The following is a 22,855-nucleotide window of genomic DNA, read 5'->3' on the forward strand; positions in this document are numbered from 1 at the left end:
TTAATCTGTTCCTTATATTTAATAAATAAATGCATGAGGCTTCATGCATTCCCCGTGACATAGTCTTAATACTTACATCCAAGGCTTCATGTGTTCGGTGCGATACAATTTGTATACCTATGTCCCAAGGATTCACGGGTTCCTTGTGACATAGTTTAAGTACCTACACCCAGGTGTTCATGCGTTTCCAACGACATAGTCATTGTCGTAAGACCATATTGCACTACTCATCGGGAGGTCTTTAAAATATCTCGGGTTCTCGTTCAAGAGTTTTTTGTTAAGTCTTGAAGTACAACTAAGGAAAAATTCTTAACAAGTACACCCTAATCCATATGAGTCATAAATATTTTTCTATATGCATAAATCTTTCATAAGTATCTTGTCACTTGGTAATCATAAAAACCTTGATTTCTTATCAAGTGTCTTGAGGGGTAGTTACATACTTTCTCTCTTAGCTCATATCCCTAAGTTGTTATAATCTCCTTAAAATCTTTCATACTTACCCTTATATTGTAAATGAGTCTCATAAATTTTTTTTGAGTATTTAAGGTTTTGAAAACATCCTAGAATTCTTATAGGGATATTATGGTCATTTACCATCGGAAAACTTGGTTTAAATCGTCAACATATTTCAATGGCCTTGTAACATAAGTCTCCTCATTCAATTAAATGTCATTTAGGGGTCACTTTACTCCTAAGCCAGCTATATATAATTATAGGGGAATTTTAGTCATTTTACACCTACCCTGGGTTTAGCCTTTTATCATAATCTAATTATTATCAAATTTCATACATAACCTTATCATATCATATTGAGTCTTCTCCTAAAATTTCATGAAAAATAAAATCCATTTAGTATGATTGTGGTTTAGGCGCATTGAAATCAACATTCATGTGGACATTAATGATGGAGAACTTAAATACTTACCTCAACCTCAATTTCAATTTTCTCACTTTCTGTGGACATTAATGATGGAGAACAATGGGCCCACCCCTCAATTGCAATTTGGAGAACAACAATACACTTCGTTACGAAATAAATTTCATACAAAAAAAAAAAAAAACAACATTTTTGTGTTATTCCATTATTTTTCATTGGTTCCGGAAGGATAATTCCACCAAAAGGAGATAATAAAGCTTCTCTAACTTTTATAGTTCCACTTGTGAATCAATTCATCAACATTAGCAAGAAAGTTTCTCAAGTAAATTCCATCATCTTTAGCCGTCCAAAGAAAAGTTCCTACAGTTCCACGTTTGCACCTATCACGGAGCCATAAGTGCTGCGTTTCAGGCCAAAAGCTTTCAAAAGAGACATATGCTTGTGGCGTCTCCAATTTGCACCAATAGAGGGTTGATCCCCAAAAGCTAACCTTGAAGTTCCATTGGTAATCATCTCCATGATTAAGCAAACGATGATACCCCAAGTCATCGTCTTTAGACTGACAATGCACAAGCAACCCAAGTTTGCTTAGCCCGTTAACCACATGAATGTAATATCTAGAAGGTCCTGGTGGTGGTAACGCGACCCTTGGAACCTGAGCCCCAACTAAAGCCACCGTGAAAAGAAAGAAAACGACAATATTCTTTATCATTTCCTAATCAACCTTTCGCTTAACTACCAATTTGTGTTGGACATGTGAATAAATATACATACTTATAGTACATGCAAGAAACTATGTAAATGCATGCTATGGTTGCAAAAAACTCAATCATTTAACTCATTTCCTTTATGCAACACAATTTAAGGTTAATTTTGGGATAATTTGAGAGATTTATTAGATTTTCAATAACAAAATTCCTTGAATAGATAATAGTTATTAGCCCAAGAATAATAAATATTTCATTGATTTTTAAAACACTCTCATAAAATGGACAACAAAATATGAATACTTCCCGGTAGAAAATATAAAATAGAGAAAGCAATTCATAGATTACATATGGTATAGCACCCAAGTCCAACAAGGTATTAAATTCCCGATTTATTTTTTTAAGTTGAACTTTCAAACTTTTTACGAGGACCTTAGAAATTTTAGGGTGAGGTAGAACAGATAAGTTCAAAAAATTCTAGAACTATAGTTTCAAACAGGAATTGCGCAAGACTTCTTTCGCAAGAATTACTCAATGCCTGTTGGGAGAACCGTTATGGGGTTTTGATTTCATCATGTCACACCCTGAATCTCTAAGATGTTGGGTTTTATGCCCTAAAACGTATAGTTTGTAAACAAAAACATATTCTATTTTCAATAAAGTTATTATTGTTGTTTATCAAGTAAAGATTGTTATTGAATAAAGTGAACTTTACGATCACTAATATAAATCCAATAAACTAAGAACACTCTTGCTATAGTATGATTACTTGAACTATATGTAGTGAATAAAAATCATGGGACCTCGTGCATGTATGTATGTCATGTGTATCGGGATACTTCCCCGTCAAGATCTCTTATACTCCAACATCGTGAAGAGTTTAACTATCTCCATGTCGGTCTTGTCCAAGTCGCGGTAAAACCATTGTTCAGACTTGGATTAGATATCCCAGTCCTTATCTCCTTACGAGATAAGAGACATGAAGATTTCTCAAATTCTTTATTGGGAATGGTTCAATCCAATTTAGAGAATGGACCAGTCTATTTCAATTGTTATCCAAACTTTACTCTGTCTCTCCAAGACCCACACATATTATCAGCTCTCATGCTAGATTTACAGTCAAAAAATTTAAACATCAAGGCTGAAACCCATTCTTCAGTCGTTATATTTAGGGTTTATTATAAGCTCATGAATACAAACATTTCTCCAAGAGCATTAAGATCCTCACCAAAAGGATGGACTATGCTCATAGAAGCAAATATTGGAAAATCATCAGTGACTGTCCCAAAAACACTCTCTTGGGATCAAATAACCAGAAGCACTCTCTGGAAAATAGAAGATGCAAATCTTCCAAAGAGGAAAGAATCTCAAAACCCAGTCCAAATTATCGAACATGACGATGGAAGCGTTGAAATAAAATTCAGCGAAGAACCTTCGTCAGAGTCAAAAGTAAAAGAATTCCTGAATTCTAGACCAAGTACTTCAGGAATATCAAGATCAATGTATGATCCCTTAAAGGTAAAAGAGGTCAGTTATGATCAAAAAAGGGCGTCAATCCACTATGAAGATGGCTCAAGGTCTCCAACCCATACGGATATGGATACTCAATCCGTCTACGAAAGCCAGCTAAATGTCATTACAGCTGATTTCCAGATAGACAAAGAATTTTTTAAAGCAGATTTTATGTCAACTACCAACTCTTCAAAAAGAAATGCCTTCTTCCAAACCTACAAAGAGGCTGAGCGAAATGAATTAAGAGCTCAGTGGTATTCTCATATGGAAGACATCAAAGAAAATATACCATTCTTCGAATGGTTTGAAGAAAATATTCTGCAGGTATGCACCTTGACCCAGAGGAGTTGGAAGACTACCAAAAGAGGCGAGGTATATTCGAAACATCCTCCGTTAGAAGAAGTCGAATTCGACAACTACTACGGAGAAAAGGTCAAAGCTAGTCCTTTCAAACATATTCCGGAAGGACTAGAAAAGGGTAATCCGACCCTAAAGGATATCAAGAATATCTAGCATCAAAACAATTATTCAAATAAGATTTTATCCACGATCGCTACTCAACTTGAAAGTATCGAGGGAAAAATCTCAAAGAAATCAGGTACTCAGCAAGAACAGGCAAGCAGCTCTGTACCAAAGGTTGATGAGTCAATACCAATACTCAGACCGGCAAATCTCGAAATATTTATAAAAAGGATTTCAAAAGAAGAGGCTGCAATGGCCAAGATAGAGGAAAAGTTAGACAGGATATTAAATCCCGCCATGACGCCTCAAGATTCATCTGTCAATGTCGTTAACAATGACGACGAGAACCAAGAATTCGAAGACGAGATTGCAAACGAGAGAGAAGAACCTTTCTACAATCGAATTGAAAGGATCTCTAGAAGAAGTCAAAATAATGTCAGTAATCAGAAAAACTGGTATCCTCAACCGTCTTTTCCGGATATCCAGTTCGAAGAAAAGACACTACAAACTCAAGCTCATTACGATGGTTTAGCAATCTATGAATGGAATATCGATGGATTGTCTGACTATCTGATAATGAATGTTGTAAATGAAATGATGATGGCCGCAGGCGCGTATAAATTACAAGGCCATAAATCCGACCATCAGATAGCTCAAGTTTTGGTAACCGGATTTACCGGGCAACTCAAGGATTGGTGGGACAAATATCTCGATGAAACAACCCGCCAACAGATATTAAACCACTATGTCATTAGACCAACTACTCAAATTATCAAAGAAGAAGGTCCATCAACTAGGACCGAGGTACAACATGAAAGGGTAGAGGATGCTGTCAACACCCTCATATATAGCCTTATAGAATTCTTCGTCGGCGACCCTCTAAAATACCAGGAGAGATCCACCGAGATACTCATGAATCTGAAATGCCCTACCTTAGGTGATTTCAGGTGGTACAAAGACATGTACTTCAGCAAAGTTCTTATTAGAACAGATAGTTCGTTGGAATTCTGGAAAGAGAATTTCGTCAATGGACAACCAAAACACTTCTCAAGGAGGATCAAAGATGGTCTTAAGACAAAGTACAATGGAACAATTCCATGGCAAACTTTGTCATACGGATCCATAGCATCCTTCATCATAGAAGAAGGACTCAGACTTTGTAATGAGTCAAAGATTCAAAACAAGCTCAATTCTTCGATATCAAACAGAAAAGAGCTTGGTAGATTTTGCGATAATTATGGATGCAAGGGAATAGAAGCTCCCTCAACCTCCAAACGAAAGAAGGTTAAGACGCATCCAAAACCTTATCATTCATACAGGCCTAGAGAAACATATCGGAGTAAACCCGTGCAGTCTCAGAAGCCAACATACTCAAGAAGGAAGTATATTCCTACAAAAACCCATAGAGGAAAGAAAAAGCAAACTTGCTTCAAATGTCGTGAAGAAGGACACTATGCTAACAAGTGTCCAATTAGAGGAAAGATCAATGAGTTGGATATAGGTCAAGAGCTGAAAAATCAGCTATTACGACTGACCCTAACCGACTCAGAGCAATCAAGCGAGGGAGAAATCCTCGAACTCCAAGAAGAATCTGATTCATATTCTAGCACAGAATACGAATCAGAACAAGAAGGAAGAAGGACGTGCGAAGGATGCATAAATGTCCTTACCAAGGATCAAGAAATTCTACTCGAAGTAGTAGAAAAAGTTCAAGACCCAGAAATTCAACAGAAGATTGCTCAACGACTTAGGGATGCCATGACAATCTCTAAGCCAACTGAAAGGGAAGAAAGAAATCCCTATAGACTCCAATCTGTTCTCCAAAGATTTGAAAAACCGAGGGAACTCACTACTCAAGATTTACAAAGAGAGATTAATAATCTCAAACAAGAGGTACAGGCGCTAAGATCTGAAACCAAGTCAGAATCTTATACGCTTCGTCAAGAAATTCTCAATCTTTAGGAAAGGCTGCCGGCACAAAAGGAAACGGCGCAACCGAACCTGGATTAAGAAGATTTTCAAAGTTCCTTCGTTGGAGCTATCACCACTTCTCAATTTCAAAAATGGTACGCTCTCGTTACCTTAAAAATTTATGATTTCAAAATAACACTAAAGGCTCTCATAGATACTGGAGCCGATCAAAATTGCATTCAAGAAGGCCTAATACCTACAAAGTATTTTGAAAAAACTACTGAGGGCCTTAGAGGTGCTAACAACAACAAACTCAAAATTAATTACAAACTATCAAAAGTTCATGTTTGCAATGATGGAATTTGCTTCGTAAATTCCTTCCTTCTAGTAAAAGACTTAGGACAAGAACTAATCCTAGGTACTCCTTTCATTACTCAATTATATCCTCTTAGAATAACTGAAAAAGAGTTAGAATCAAAAGCCTTAGGAAAGAAGATAAAATTTAACTTTCTTTCCCCCATAAGGATTAGCGAAATAAATAACCTTCAAAAGAATACAATTATTCAATCAATAAATGTATTAAACTATAAAGAAAAATAAATTTCTTTTTTGAAAGAAGAAATTTCTCAAAAGAATAGAAGAACAAATTCAAAACAAAGTTGTCCAGTTTAAAATCAAAACTTTACAAACTCAATTAGAAAAAGAAGTTTGTTCAAATATCCCAAATGCCTTTTGGAATAGGAAACAACATATAGTTGATCTTCCTTATATCAAAGCTTTCGAGGAGAAAAATATTCCTACGAAAGCCCAACCTATTCAAATGAATAAAGAATTACTAACATTCTGCAAAGCAGAAATTAATGATCTTTTGCAGAAAGGCCTTATTAGACCATTAAAGAGCCCCTCGTCATGTGCGGCTTTTTACGTCAACAACCAGGCAGAAAAGGAACGTGGAGTCCCGCGACTGGTAATTAACTACAAACCCTTAAATAAGGTTTTGGAATGGATTAGATATCCAATTCCAAATAAATCAGATTTATTGCAAAGAATTTCAAATGCAAAAATATTTTCAAAATTTGACATGAAATCAGGATTTTGGCAAATCCAGATTCAAGAAAAAGACAAGTACAAGACGGCTTTTAATGTCCCTTTTGGACAATACGAATGGAACGTTATGCCATTTGGGCTAAAAAACGCTCCATCCGAATTTCAAAAGATTATGAATGATATTTTCAATTCTTTTAAAGACTTTTCAATTGTTTATATTGACGATGTTCTAATTTTTTCTCAAAACATCGATCAACACTTTAAGCATCTTCAAACATTTTTTACGACAGTCAAAAGAAACGGTTTAGTTGTGTCTAAACCCAAAATTAAACTTTTTCAAACAAAAATCCGTTTTCTCGGATTTGAAATTCATTTGGGTCTAATAAAACCCATTCAAAGGTCCATTGAGTTTGCCTCAAACTTTCCAGATCAAATTACAGATAAGACCCAACTACAAAGATTTTTGGGATGTCTCAATTATGTGTCTGATTTCCTTCAAAATATCAGACCCATCTGCAAGCCGCTTTTTGAGAGACTCAAAAAGAATCCAAAGCCCTGGACTGAAGAACATACAAAAACAGTCCAAAAAATCAAATCCCTTGTCAAGTCAATTCCGTGTTTATCGCTGATAAACCCAAGGGCTAGTTTAATAGTGGAGACTGACGCATCCGATATTGGATATGGAGGAATCCTAAAACAGTGTGATATTTTGAAGGAAATCAGACACATAATTGAGACATCCCAAAAACCTTTGTAGTTGGGTCTTATCTGTAATTTGATGTGGAAAGTTTGAGGCAAACTCAATGGAAGAATTTCAGAGGAATGGGTTTTATTAGACCCAAATGAATTTCAAATCCGAGAAAATAGATTTTTGTTTGAAAAAGTTTAATTTTGAGTTTAGACACAACTAAACCGTTTCTTTTGACTGTCGTAAAAAATGTTTGAAGATGCTTAAAGTGTTGATCGATGTTTTGAGAAAAAATTAGAACATCGTCAATATAAACAATTGAAAAGTCTTGAAAAGGATTGAAAATATCATTCATAATCTTTTGAAATTCGGATGGAGCGTTTTTTAGCCCAAATGGCATAACGTTCCATTCGTATTGTCCAAAAGGGACATTAAAAGCCGTCTTGTACTTGTCTTGTTCTTAAATCTGGATTTGCCAAAATCCTGATTTCATGTCAAATTTTGAAAATATTTTTGCATTTGAAATTCTTTGCAATAAATCTGATTTATTTGGAATTGGATATCTAATCCATTCCAAAACCTTATTTAAGGGTTTGTAGTTAATTACCAGTCGCAGGACTCCACGTTCCTTTTCTGCCTGGTTGTTGACGTAAAAAGCCGCACATGACCAGGGGCTCTTTGATGGTCTAATAAGGTCTTTCTGCAAAAGATCATTAATTTCTGCTTTGGAGAATGTTAGTAATTCTTTATTCATTTGAATAGGTCGGGCTTTCGTAGGAATATTTTTCTCCTCGAAAGCTTTGATATAAGGAAAATCAACTATATGTTGTTTCCTATTCCAAAAGGCATTTGGGATATTTGAACAAACTTCTTTTTCTAATTGAGTTTGTAAAGTTTTGATTTTAAACTGGACAGCTTTGTTTTGAATTTGTTCTTCTATTCTTTTGAGAAATTTCTTCTTTCAAAAAAGAAATTTGTTTTTCTTTATAATTTAATACATTTATTGATTGAATAATTGTATTCTTTTGAAGGTTATTTATTTCGCTAATCCTTATGGGGAAAGAAAGTTAAATTTTATCTTCTTTCCTAAGGCTTTTGATTCTAACCCTTTTTCAGTTATTCTAAAAGGATATAATTGAGTAATGAAAGGAGTACCTAGGATTAGTTCTTGTCCTAAGTCTTTTACTAGAAGGAAGGAATTTACGAAGCAAATTCCATCATTGCAAACATGAACTTTTGATAGTTTGTAATTAATTTTGAGTTTGTTGTTGTTAGCACCTCTAAGGCCCTCAGTAGTTTTTTCAAAATACTTTGTAGGTATTAGGCCTTCTTGAATGCAATTTTGATCGGCTCCAGTATCTATGAGAGCCTTTAGTGTGATTTTGAAATCATAAATTTTTAAGGTAACGAGAGCGTACCATTTTTGAAATTGAGAAGTGGTGATGGCTCCAACGAAGGAACTTTGAAAATCTTCTTCATCCAGGTTTGGTTGCGCCGTTTCCTTTTGTGCTGGCAGCCTTTCCTGAAGATTGAGAATTTCTTGACGAAGCGTATAAGATTCTGACCTGGTTTCAGATCTTAGCGCCTGTACCTCTTGTTTGAGATTATTAATCTCTCTTTGTAAATCTTGAGTAGTGAGTTCCCTCGGTTTTTCAAATCTTTGGAGAACAGATTGGAGTCTGTAGGGATTTCTTTCTTCCCTTTCAGTTGGCCTAGAGATTGTCTTGGCATCCCTAAGTCGTTGAGCAATCTTCTGTTGAATTTCTGGGTCTTGAACTTTTTCTACTACTTCGAGTAGAATTTCTTGATCCTTGGTAAGGACATTTATGCATCTTTCGCACGTCCTTTTTCCTTCTTGTTCTGATTCGTATTCTGTGCTAGAATATGAATCAGATTCTTCTTGGAGTTCGAGGATTTCTCCCTCGCTTGATTGCTCTGAGTCGGTTAGGGTCAGTCGTAATAGCTGATTTTTCAGCTCTTGATCTATATCCAACTCATTGATCTTTCCTCTGATTGGACACTTGTTAGCATAGTGTCCTTCACGACATTTGAAGCAAGTTTGCTTTTTCTTTCCTCTATGGGTTTTTGTAGGAATATACTTCCTTCTTGAGTATGTTGGCTTCTGAGACTGCACGGGTTTACTCTGATATGTTTCTCTAGGCCTGTATGAATGATAAGGTTTTGGATGCGTCTTAACCTTCTTTCGTCTGGAGGTTGAGGGAGCTTCTATTCCCTTGCATCCATATTGATCGCAAAATCTACCAAGCTCTTTTCTGTTTGATATCGAAGAATTGAGCTTGTTTTGAATCTTTGACTCATTACAAAGTCTGAGTCCTTCTTCTATGATGAAGGATGCTATGGATCCGTATGACAAAGTTTGCCATGGAATTGTTCCATTGTACTTTGTCTTAAGACCATCTTTGATCCTCCTTGAGAAGTGTTTTGGTTGTCCATTGACGAAATTCTCTTTCCAGAATTCCAACGAACTATCTGTTCTAATAAGAACTTTGCTGAAGTACATGTCTTTGTACCACCTGAAATCACCTAAGGTAGGGCATTTCAGATTCATGAGTATCTCAGCGGATCTCTCCTGGTATTTTAGAGGGTCGCCGACGAAGAATTCTATGAGGGTATATATGAGGGTGTTGACAGCATCCTCTACCCTTTCATGTTGTACCTCGGTCCTAGTTGATGGACCTTCTTCTTTGATAATTTGAGTAGTTGGTCTAATGACATAGTGGTTTAATATCTGTTGGCGGGTTGTTTCATCGAGATATTTGTCCCACCAATCCTTGAGTTGCCCGGTAAATCCGGTTACCAAAACTTGAGCTATCTGATGGTCGGATTTATGGCCTTGTAATTTATACGCGCCTGCGGCCATCATCATTTCATTTACAACATTCATTATCAGATAGTCAGACAATCCATCGATATTCCATTCATAGATTGCTAAACCATCGTAATGAGCTTGAGTTTGTAGTGTCTTTTCTTCGAACTGGATATCCGGAAAAGACGGTTGAGGATACTAGTTTTTCTGATTACTGGCATTATTTTGACTTCTTCTAGAGATCCTTTCAATTCGATTGTAGAAAGGTTCTTCTCTCTCGTTTGCAATCTCGTCTTCGAATTCTTGGTTCTCGTCATCATTGTTAACGACATTGACAGATGAATCTTGAGGCGTCATGGCGGGATTTAATATCCTGTCTAACTTTTCCTCTATCTTGGCCATTGCAGCCTCTTCTTTTGAAATTCTTTTTGTAAATATTTCGAGATTTGCCGGTCTGAGTATTGGTATTGACTCATCAACCTTTGGTACAGAGCTGCTTGCCTGTTCTTGCTGAGTACCTGATTTCTTTGAGATTTTTCCCTCGATACTTTCAAGTTGAGTAGCGATCGTGGATAAAATCTTATTTGAATAATTGTTTTGATGCTGGATATTCTTGACATCCTTTAGGGTCGGATTACCCTTTTCTAGTCCTTCCGGAATATGTTTGAAAGGGCTAGCTTTGACCTTTTCTCCGTAGTAGTTGTCGAATTCGACTTCTTCTAACGGAGGATGTTTCGAATATACCTCGCCTCTTTTGGTAGTCTTCCAACTCCTCTGGGTCAAGGTGCATACCTGCAGAATATTTTCTTCAAACCATTCGAAGAATGGTATATTTTCTTTGATGTCTTCCATATGAGAATACCACTGAGCTCTTAATTCATTTCGCTCAGCCTCTTTGTAGGTTTGGAAGAAGACATTTCTTTTTGAAGAGTTGGTAGTTGACATAAAATCTGCTTTAAAAAATTCTTTGTCTATCTGGAAATCAGCTGTAATGACATTTAGCTGGCTTTCGTAGACGGATTGAGTATCCATATCCGTATGGGTTGGAGACCTTGAGCCATCTTCATAGTGGATTGACGCCCTTTTTTGATCATAACTGACCTCTTTTTCCTTTAAGGGATCATACATTGATCTTGATATTCCTGAAGTACTTGGTCTAGAACTCAGGAATTCTTTTACTTTTGACTCTGACGAAGGTTCTTCGCTGAATTTTATTTCAACGCTTCCATCTGTTAGGCTATGGAGCCTGATACTTATTTATAGCTTGGTCAACGGTTATATCCGGTAAAGCTATATTTGGTAAAGCTATATATAGTAAAGCTATATATGGTAAAACTATATCCGGTAAAGCTATATCTGGTAAATAGCTATATATAGTAGATGACTAAATCTGGTAAAGCTATATATAGTAAACTAAGCCATATATATATCTGGTCCGGTAGAGCTTTGAAAATGTACTTTTTCTATTCTCTGTACTCTCTCTTGTTGTACATACCTGAAGTCATCAATACAAAATTCTTTTAGCCAGATTCTCCTTGCAACTTTTCTCTATCCTTTTTTCTTTGTGTTCATCTAGATCGAGCGTGTGCGTTGTTGTGCGATCCTAACAACTGGTATCGATCCTAACAACTGGTATCAGAGCCAGGCAGCAGTCAGAGCCAGGCGGATATCAGAGCAAGGCAAAATTCACCACGATCTGTGAGGATGGAAAGTTCAAAGATTGGAATTGAGAAGTTCGATGGATCCGATTTCGGTTTCTGGAAGATGCAGATTGAAGATTATCTGTACCAGAAATATCTTCACGAACCTCTGTTGGGGGTGAAGCCGGATACCATGACCACGGAACAGTGGAAGCTCAAGGATCGACAAGCCTTAGGGATGATCCGGTTGACGCTATCCAGAAACGTGGCGTTTAACATCATCAAGGAGAAGACAACGTCAGATCTGATGAAGGCGCTGTCAAATATGTATGAAAAATCGTCGGCTATGAACAAGGTGTATTTGATGCGGAGATTGTTATGAGTCCTTGTGAGAACTTCGTTATGAGCAAACATAAACGAGTTAGCTTCACAAAGACTGTTAGAGAATTGAAGAAAAGTACCGAAGAAGTAGAGGGGGTTGCATCGGCCGAAAGCGTCGCTGAAGCTCCAGAGGGGGTTGCGTCGGCCGAAAGCGTCGCTGAAGCTCCAGAGGGGGTTGCGTCGGCCGGAAGCGTCGCTGAAACTCCAGAGGAGGTTGCGTCGGCTGGAAGCATCGCTGAAACTCTAGAGGAGGTTGCGTCGTCCGAAAGCGTCGCTGAAGCTCCAGAGGGGGTTGCGTCGCCCGGAAGCGTCGCTGAAGCTCCAGAGGGGGTTGCGTCGTCCGGAAGCGTCGCTGAAGCTCCAGAGGGGGTTGCGTCGTCCGGAAGCGTCGCTGAAGCTCCAGAGGGGGTTGCGTCGTCCGGAAGCGTCGCTGAAGCTCCAGAGGGGGTTGCGTCGGCCGGAAGCGTCGCTGAAGCTCCAGAGGGGGTTGCGTCGTCCGGAAGCGTCGCTGAAGCTCCAGAGGGGGTTGCGTCGTCCGGAAGCGTCGCTGAAGCTCCAGAGGGGGTTTCGTCGTCCGGAAGCGTCGCTGAAGCTCCAGAGGGGGTTGCGTCGTCCGGAAGCGTCGCTGAAGCTCCAGAGGGGGTTGCGTCGTCTGGAAGCGTCGCTGAAGCTCCAGAGGGGGTTGCGTCGTCCGGAAGCGTCGCTGAAGCTCCAGAGGGGGTTGCGTCGTCCGGAAGCGTCGCTGAAGCTCCAGAGGGGGTTGCGTCGTCTGGAAGCGTCGCTGAAGCTCCAGAGGGGGTTGCGTCGGCCGGAAGCGTCGCTGAAGCTCCAGAGGGGGTTGCGTCGGCCGAAAGCGTCGCTGAAGCTCCAGAGGGGGTTGCGTCGGCCGGAAGCGTCGCTGAAACTCCAGAGGAGGTTGCGTCGGCTGGAAGCATCGCTGAAACTCCAGAGGAGGTTGCGTCGTCCGAAAGCGTCGCTGAAGCTCCAGAGGGGGTTGTGTCGCCCGGAAGCGTCGCTGAAGCTCCAGAGGGGGTTGCGTCGTCCGGAAGCGTCGCTGAAGCTCCAGAGGGGGTTGCGTCGTCCGGAAGCGTCGCTGAAGCTCCAGAGGGGGTTGCATCGTCCGGAAGCGTCGCTGAAGCTCCAGAGGGGGTTGCGTCGTCCGGAAGCGTCGCTGAAGCTCCAGAGGGGGTTGCGTCGTCCGGAAGCGTCGCTGAAGCTCCAGAGGGGGTTGCGTCGGCCAGAAGCGTCGCTGAAACTCCAGAGGGGTTGCGTCGGCTGGAAGCATCGCTGAAACTCCAGAGGAGGTTGCGTCGGTTGGAAGCGTCGCTGAAGCTCTAGAGGGGGTTGCGTCGTCCGGAAGCGTCGCTGAAGCTCCAGAGGGGGTTGCGTCATCCGGAAGCGTCGCTGAAGCTCCAGAGGGGGTTGCGTCGTCCGGAAGCATCGCTGAAGCTCCAGAGGGGGTTGCGTCGGCCGGAAGCGTCGCTGAAGCTCCAGAGGGGGTTGCGTCGTCCGGAAGCGTCGCTGAAGCTCCAGAGGGGGTTGCGTCGGCCAGAAGCGTCGCTGAAACTCCAGAGGAGGTTGCGTCGGCTGGAAGCATCGTTGAAACTCCAGAGGAGGTTGCGTCGGTTGGAAGCGTCGCTGAAACTCCAGAGGAGGTTGCATGGGCCTGAGACTCTTGCTGAAACACCAGAGGTGAAGCAAGTGGGAGTTGAGGTTGAGTTGCTAAAAGATTCACATAGTGATGTTGTAGCAGATACTCAAGAAACTCCTGAGACTCATGCTGTTGGCGAGGAACCCGGTCTATCATTCAAAACACAGAAGGCGATACCATTTCACTCGGAGGTTAGTTGAAGATGGTGATGTGTTTTGAGAAGATAGAGGGTGCAAAGAATCCAGCAAACATGTTGACAAAATGTGTTGATGTTGGAATATTGAGGTTGTGCAAAACCTTGGTATGGTGCAGTGAAGATGCTCATGGTCGTTTGAGAGTGAAATTCTTGGTTGACTAGATCAGTCTCCAAGGGGGAGAATTGTTAGGCTATGGAGCCTGATACTTATTTATAGCTTGGTCAACGGTTATATCCGGTAAAGCTATATTTGGTAAAGCTATATATAGTAAAGCTATATATGGTAAAACTATATCCGGTAAAGCTATATCTGGTAAATAGCTATATATAGTAGATGACTAAATCTGGTAAAGCTATATATAGTAAACTAAGCCATATATATATCTGGTCCGGTAGAGCTTTGAAAATGTACTTTTTCTATTCTCTGTACTCTCTCTTGTTGTACATACCTGAAGTCATCAATACAAAATTCTTTTAGCCAGATTCTCCTTGCAACTTTTCTCTATCCTTTTTTCTTTGTGTTCATCTAGATCGAGCGTGTGCGTTGTTGTGCGATCCTAACAACTGGTATCGATCCTAACAACTGGTATCAGAGCCAGGCAGCAGTCAGAGCCAGGCGGATATCAGAGCAAGGCAAAATTCACCACGATCTGTGAGGATGGAAAGTTCAAAGATTGGAATTGAGAAGTTCGATGGATCCGATTTCGGTTTCTGGAAGATGCAGATTGAAGATTATCTGTACCAGAAATATCTTCACGAACCTCTGTTGGGGGTGAAGCCGGATACCATGACCACGGAACAGTGGAAGCTCAAGGATCGACAAGCCTTAGGGATGATCCGGTTGACGCTATCCAGAAACGTGGCGTTTAACATCATCAAGGAGAAGACAACGTCAGATCTGATGAAGGCGCTGTCAAATATGTATGAAAAATCGTCGGCTATGAACAAGGTGTATTTGATGCGGAGATTGTTATGAGTCCTTGTGAGAACTTCGTTATGAGCAAACATAAACGAGTTAGCTTCACAAAGACTGTTAGAGAATTGAAGAAAAGTACCGAAGAAGTAGAGGGGGTTGCATCGGCCGAAAGCGTCGCTGAAGCTCCAGAGGGGGTTGCGTCGGCCGAAAGCGTCGCTGAAGCTCCAGAGGGGGTTGCGTCGGCCGGAAGCGTCGCTGAAACTCCAGAGGAGGTTGCGTCGGCTGGAAGCATCGCTGAAACTCTAGAGGAGGTTGCGTCGTCCGAAAGCGTCGCTGAAGCTCCAGAGGGGGTTGCGTCGCCCGGAAGCGTCGCTGAAGCTCCAGAGGGGGTTGCGTCGTCCGGAAGCGTCGCTGAAGCTCCAGAGGGGGTTGCGTCGTCCGAAAGCGTCGCTGAAGCTCCAGAGGGGGTTGCGTCGTCCGGAAGCGTCGCTGAAGCTCCAGAGGGGGTTGCGTCGGCCGGAAGCGTCGCTGAAGCTCCAGAGGGGGTTGCGTCGTCCGGAAGCGTCGCTGAAGCTCCAGAGGGGGTTGCGTCGTCCGGAAGCGTCGCTGAAGCTCCAGAGGGGGTTTCGTCGTCCGGAAGCGTCGCTGAAGCTCCAGAGGGGGTTGCGTCGTCCGGAAGCGTCGCTGAAGCTCCAGAGGGGGTTGCGTCGTCTGGAAGCGTCGCTGAAGCTCCAGAGGGGGTTGCGTCGTCCGGAAGCGTCGCTGAAGCTCCAGAGGGGGTTGCGTCGTCCGGAAGCGTCGCTGAAGCTCCAGAGGGGGTTGCGTCGTCTGGAAGCGTCGCTGAAGCTCCAGAGGGGGTTGCGTCGGCCGGAAGCGTCGCTGAAGCTCCAGAGGGGGTTGCGTCGGCCGAAAGCGTCGCTGAAGCTCCAGAGGGGGTTGCGTCGGCCGGAAGCGTCGCTGAAACTCCAGAGGAGGTTGCGTCGGCTGGAAGCATCGCTGAAACTCCAGAGGAGGTTGCGTCGTCCGAAAGCGTCGCTGAAGCTCCAGAGGGGGTTGTGTCGCCCGGAAGCGTCGCTGAAGCTCCAGAGGGGGTTGCGTCGTCCGGAAGCGTCGCTGAAGCTCCAGAGGGGGTTGCGTCGTCCGGAAGCGTCGCTGAAGCTCCAGAGGGGGTTGCTTCGTCCGGAAGCGTCGCTGAAGCTCCAGAGGGGGTTGCGTCGTCCGGAAGCGTCGCTGAAGCTCCAGAGGGGGTTGCGTCGTCCGGAAGCGTCGCTGAAGCTCCAGAGGGGGTTGCGTCGGCCAGAAGCGTCGCTGAAACTCCAGAGGGGTTGCGTCGGCTGGAAGCATCGCTGAAACTCCAGAGGAGGTTGCGTCGGTTGGAAGCGTCGCTGAAGCTCTAGAGGGGGTTGCGTCGTCCGGAAGCGTCGCTGAAGCTCCAGAGGGGGTTGCGTCATCCGGAAGCGTCGCTGAAGCTCCAGAGGGGGTTGCGTCGTCCGGAAGCATCGCTGAAGCTCCAGAGGGGGTTGCGTCGGCCGGAAGCGTCGCTGAAGCTCCAGAGGGGGTTGCGTCGTCCGGAAGCGTCGCTGAAGCTCCAGAGGGGGTTGCGTCGGCCAGAAGCGTCGCTGAAACTCCAGAGGAGGTTGCGTCGGCTGGAAGCATCGTTGAAACTCCAGAGGAGGTTGCGTCGGTTGGAAGCGTCGCTGAAACTCCAGAGGAGGTTGCATGGGCCTGAGACTCTTGCTGAAACACCAGAGGTGAAGCAAGTGGGAGTTGAGGTTGAGTTGCTCAAAGATTCACAGAGTGATGTTGTAGCGGATACTCAAGAAACTCCTGAGACTCTTGCTGAGAAACCAGAGGTGAAGCAAGTGGGAGTTGAGGTTGAGTTGCTCAAAGATTCACAGAGTGATGTTGTAGCGGATACTTAAGAAACTTCTGACACTCTTGCTGAGAAACCAGAGGTGAAGCAAGTAGGAGTTGAGGTTGAGTTGCTCAAAGATTCACAGAGTGATGTTGTAGCGGATACTCAAGAAACTCCTGAGACTCTTGCTGAGAAACCAGAGGTGAAGCAAGTGGGAGTTGAGGTTGAGTTGCTAAAAGATTCACATAGTGATGTTGTAGCAGATACTCAAGAAACTCCTGAGACTCATGCTGTTGGCGAGGAACCCGGTCTATCATTCAAAACACAGAAGGCGATACCATTTCACTCGGAGGTTAGTTGAAGATGGTGATGTGTTTTGAGAAGATAGAGGGTGCAAAGAATCCAGCAAACATGTTGACAAAATGTGTTGATGTTGGAATATTGAGGTTGTGCAAAACCTTGGTATGGTGCAGTGAAGATGCTCATGGTCGTTTGAGAGTGAAATTCTTGGTTGACTAGATCAGTCTCCAAGGGGGAGAATTGTTAGGCTATGGAGCCTGATACTTATTTATAGCTTGGTCAACGGTTATATCCGGTAAAGCTATATTTGGTAAAGCTATATATAGTAAAGCTATATATGGTAAAACTATATCCGGTAAAGCTATATCTGGTAAATAGCTATATATAGTAGATGACTAAATCTGGTAAAGCTATATATAGTAAACTAAGCCATATATATATCTGGTCCGGTAGAGCTTTGAAAATGTACTTTTTCTATTCTCTGTACTCTCTCTTGTTGTACATACCTGAAGTCATCAATACAAAATTCTTTTAGCCAGATTCTCCTTGCAACTTTTCTCTATCCTTTTTTCTTTGTGTTCATCTAGATCGAGCGTGTGCGTTGTTGTGCGATCCTAACAACTGGTATCGATCCTAACACCATCGTCATGTTCGATAATTTGGACTGGGTTTTGAGATTCTTTCCTCTTTGGAAGATTTGCATCTTCTATTTTCCAGAGAGTGCTTCTGGTTATTTGATCCCAAGAGAGTGTTTTTGGGACAGTCACTGATGATTTTCCAATATTTGCTTCTATGAGCATAGTCCATCCTTTTGGTGAGGATCTTAATGCTCTTGGAGAAATGTTTGTATTCATATGCTTATAATAAACCCTGAATATAACGACTGAAGAATGGGTTTCAGCCTTGATGTTTAAATTTTTTGACTGTAAATCTAGCATGAGAGCTCATAATATGTGTGGGTCTTGGAGAGACAGAGTAAAGTTTGGATAACAATTGAAATAGACTGGTCCATTCTCTAAATTGGATTGAACCATTCCCAATAAAGAATTTGAGAAATCTTCATGTCTCTTATCTCGTAAGGAGATAAGGACTGGGATATCTAATCCAAGTCTGAACAATGGTTTTACCGCGACTTGGACAAGACCGACATGGAGATAGTTAAACTCTTCACGATGTTGGAGTATAAGAGATCTTGAAAAAAGATTCAGAGATTCCCTATTGCTATGAATTGGGATGTTCTTCTCTAAGAATTTGATGCATGATCTTTGAGTAAAATTGAAGGTTGAAATTTGGTAGATAGTTTTAGGATCTACCTTTGGAATAGTCCAATTTTTGAGTTGATCTTCGATTCTAGCAATCTGGTATTCTTGATTGATAGTATTTGAGATTGTGAGATTTTCTCCCGTTCGATGTTCATTTGAACTTTCTTCTTCATCGGTAGAGCATTTGAGATGGCTTGATTTTCTGAGCTTTCTAAGAAATTCGTTCATAAGATAGATAAGAAAAGAGTAGGATGATTTTTCTCTGAATTGTTCAATTGATGTTCAAGAGAGAGCTATCGGCCGATCGATGCCCTCTTTACATTGATGAAGTCCCTTTATAGACTTCGAGTTTGATCGTAAATTTGAAAAACGTCAACTAAGAGATAAGATCGAATCTAAGAGGACAGGACCCCTGCAAGATCTGTTTTCCTATAAGACATAAAGTAAACTAATAATTTAAAAGACTAATAATTTACCGACATTAGTAATTGGCATGTGAGCCTTTACTGTGTGGCTGACAAGTTGTCAATCTTTGTTTTGTCTCTGGTAAAGTTGTCAGGTTGTAGATAAGATTTTCTTCAGAATTTTTCATATGACTAAGCACCCAAGCTTGCCAACGGACTTACTGCGCTTCCCGCGTCTTACCACCTGGAACACAAGGGCTATTCGCTCAGCTATCACATACTCCAAATTCTTCTGAATTTTCATATCTTCCTCCTGGTTTCTGTGATATCGCTCTTAAAGATCGAGTAACTCCTCTTCCCTCACGAATAGAAGGCTCTGATACCATTTACAAATGCTTAATGTTTTCTCTGAATTGTTCAATTGATATTCAAGAGAGAGCTATCGGCCGATCGATGCCCTCTTTACATTGATGAAGTCCCTTTATAGACTTCGAGTTTGATCGTAAATTTGAAAAATGTCAACTAAGAGATAAGATCGAATCTAAGAGGACAGGACCCCTGCAAGATCTGTTTTCCTATAAGACATAAAGTAAACTAATAATTTAAAAGACTAATAATTTACCGACATTAGTAATTGGCATGTGAGCCTTTACTGTGTGGCTGACAAGTTGTCAATCTTTGTTTTGTCTCTGGTAAAGTTGTCAGGTTGTAGATAAGATTTTCTTCAGAATTTTTCATATGACTAAGCACCCAAGCTTGCCAACGGACTTACTGCGCTTCCCGCGTCTTACCACCTGGAACACAAGGGCTATTCGCTCAGCTATCACATACTCCAAATTCTTCTGAATTTTCATATCTTCCTCCTGGTTTCTGTGATATCGCTCTTAAAGATCGAGTAACTCCTCTTCCCTCACGAATAGAAGGCTCTGATACCATTTACAAATGCTTATTGCCTCCAATTTCAGGGGTAAGACTGGGCGAATAGCTGGGGACATAGGGTGTAAGAAGGAATTCACTCCTACCCACTTTTAGGGATAGAAGAGAGGTAGTTCCTTTAAGCACTGACTCCGGTTGTTGAACAAAGGGCCCCCACCCTCTCATTGGCCTGAGAGTGATTCGGTTCACTGGTTGGACCACAAACCAATTGTTCATTAGAGGATCAGTGAGACATAAGGAACAAGAAGTAACTTCAGGGGTAAAACGGTAAATTAACCCAGCTCTAGTAACGAACAACCTGTGAAGGATCGACTTACCAATCATGGTTATATCAAATGGACAGAAATATATCTATAGTGAGGGGAGTGCAACTACTAGGCTATAGTGGAGTGTCCTAGTAGTTAACGAATGTTGGTTAACAAGGTTAAGAAGTTTAACTGGTTAATCGTTGGAGCCCATGATCTATAGGTCCATTAGGTCCCTTTGCTAGCTCATATCGGACTAAACCATAGAATAGTGTGACAAGTGAGTTCGAAGTGTTCGAATTCGAATTAGGGAATATGCGCTACATATATACGATATATTTAACTGCATTTTTGTTTTATTTACAAATTAAACAAAAAGAGAGAATCTGAGATATTTAAATAAGATTTAAATATTTTATTCAAATATGTGTTGATTGGGATTGGCATTTGAATTAATATTAAATATTAATTAAATAGTTTAATTAATCATTTAATATTACTTTAATTTGAAATTAATTGTTGAATTAAAATGAAGAAAGTAAAAATGTTGACTTCATTTAATGGAAAATCCATGTTAGTGGTATTTTGAGGTGTCAAAATTTGGTTTAACCAAACTTGCATGCTTGCGAAATAAACCCCACATATTTGAGTGGAATTTGAGTGTCAAAATTTGGTTAACTCAAACTTGCATGAACATGCAAACATGACTCTATAAATTGAGTGATCATGGTACATGGAATGTCTTACTTTGGGAAAAACCTTGAGGAAAACCTCTCACAAACACTCTCTTCATATTTACTAAATCCCTCCCAAGTTTAGTCACTCACCGGATTCCACAATCTCGTTCAAAGGCCGGAGGATAGTGGAGAAGACACTAGTGGTGGTTCGAAACCGGTTCGTGAAAAAAAAAAAGAAGGAAATTTGAGCGACAGAAGGTTAGTATTCAAACTCATTGAGTTTTAATGCTTTTGAACATGCCAGCTAATTTACTATAATTGATGTACTTAGAGTGCCTAAGATCCAAATTTCTTCCGCATGTGTTATATTAACACCATCATAGGAAAAATTTTGCCAGTCAATGTTTATAAAATAAGAGGGAAATCAAAATGTGTATTAATATATGCCAAATTCATCTAACGAGGGAAGCGGGAATGAGATACATGATTCCCTAGGTCCATAATCCCTCTATTACTTCTAAACTCTAGAGTACCCTCTCGTCACGATCAAGCAATCTACTTGTAGTCTCTCATCACATCCTTAACCTAGCAGGGAACCAATTGTTTACTTTTGTCCCGAGTTTCCACACTCTTGATACAAAGGCCTGGGCAGAAAACTTATCCTTCGTAATGGTACACGGTGGGGAAGAACATGGTGAGTGTTGGTCTACTTGCATCCATGGGAGTATTAACTGGTGAACCCGTCCCACAGGCCATGAAGTAACCTATGGTGAGGGGGTGCTACCCCTCGGTACATGCCACCTAAACAAGTTACTCACATGATCAACGGCTTCTCATAGGACGGATCTTACGTGCAGGGTAACTACTACCTTGCATCGTGATTAATGTCCTAAAACACGATGTGTCCACAATGCAGTGTAGTCGATCTACCACTGAGTAACAAGCCTTGGACATAGGATTGCCAGGTGTATGGCTAGTGCCGTAAATCCTAGGGGGAGTGTCTTGGAGAATAAATCAATAACAGAATAAATACCTAGAAAGTACCAAGAACAAGAGAAAGATCTAGGTCTAGAACATGGATCAAGACCCTAGTTCTAAGTACAAGAACCAAGAACCAAGAACCATGGTACTAAGGCCCTTAAAGGATGACCAAGGTTTTAGAATCCAAGGACCAATGTCCTTAGAATAAATCACGATAAGAACCCCAAGTCAAGAACAAGTGGGCCTAAGTACTTACAATAAGAAACAAGAACAAGACAAGAAAGAGTGTGGTATCCTAGCATATCAACGAATGGATTGAGAGCCTACAAGCAGGCTACATACTAAGTCTTTGTACTCATTCCTTATTCTCCATTTTTTTCAGGTAAGGAGCTGGTCGAAGTCGGGAGTGGACTCTTGGGCAGGTGCCATAGAATAAACTCACCCGTCGTCCTCAACTCTTTTGTTTTAAAATGCTTTGAGTTCGTTTCTTATTTTGTGTTTTAAATTTTGTCGTGCTGTAAATTACTTATGTGCGCACACTATTTGTTATAATATTGTCTCACCCTCTGATCGCCCTTCGAGATTCCATTGGTCTCAGACCTTTAAAGGTGTTCAATCCTAAGTCTCGACCCACCAATCTCCGTGCTTACCCTAGACTTAACTCGATTCTGTTGCTTATTCTTTAAAGGGAGAGATCACACAATAATTCACCAGGAGTCACACATGCTCAATGGGACGATAACATCCATCCAGCAGCCAGATTGCTGATAAATAAACATCTCATCCGCTGTCATAGCATGATTACTTACACCAGTACTAAAGTATATCAAGACAGTATACTGGGTAAGACAAGAAATTTCAACAACTAGCAAGTCTGTTTTCATTTTTAGTAAGTTTGCTAGGTCGTTGTTAATCAAGAATAGCTACCTAGGATTAATTTTACTAGCATGCATTCATAAGCAAGCGAATTGTAAAAGTACTGCTTTGTAGGTTTTCATGTTGTTACTTACAGATTTGTCGTGTGCCTTCTCGAGTAGGATTAGAGGACAAAAAGAAAGTCTATACACGCTCTCACGTGCTTTTCTAGCACCAAAGAAGTTTTCTACGTGCGCATATACAGTCACGGGTCGCGTATCGTTGGTTAGTGAATAGGTCGGGTAGGATTTTGAGCACCCGGATCAAACTCCAGTTCTTTGGTACTGTTTGAGTTCATGGGCTCCAACGATCCGAGATCAACTAGCTAAACTCATTAACCTTTTAACCAACATTCGTTAACTACGAGGACACTCCACTATAGACTAGTAGTTGCACTCCCCTCACTATAGATATATTTTTGTCCATTTGATATAACCATGATTAGTAAGTCGATCCTTCACA

General features: G+C 41.2%; 1 protein-coding gene across 1 annotated transcript; it reads right to left on the reverse strand.

Annotated features, from left to right (window-relative positions):
* Positions 1–1,142: 1,142 nt before the first annotated feature.
* LOC147791242 (S-protein homolog 6-like) lies at positions 1,143–1,592 on the reverse strand. Its single transcript, XM_087126594.1, has one exon. It carries the CDS (start codon positions 1,590–1,592, stop codon positions 1,143–1,145), a length of 450 nt encoding a protein of 149 aa, XP_086982720.1.
* Between the last annotated feature and the right edge of the window lie 21,263 nt (positions 1,593–22,855).

The sequence above is a fragment of the Cucurbita pepo genome, chromosome 9 (assembly GCF_057944985.1).
Source record: "Cucurbita pepo subsp. pepo isolate OVF chromosome 9, ASM5794498v1, whole genome shotgun sequence".
NCBI lineage: Eukaryota > Viridiplantae > Streptophyta > Magnoliopsida > Cucurbitales > Cucurbitaceae > Cucurbita > Cucurbita pepo.

Bases quoted from the DNA above. Each gene is read 5' to 3' on its own strand.
- LOC147791242 (XM_087126594.1), bottom strand. From the start codon at position 1,592: ATGATAAAGAATATTGTCGTTTTCTTTCTTTTCACGGTGGCTTTAGTT.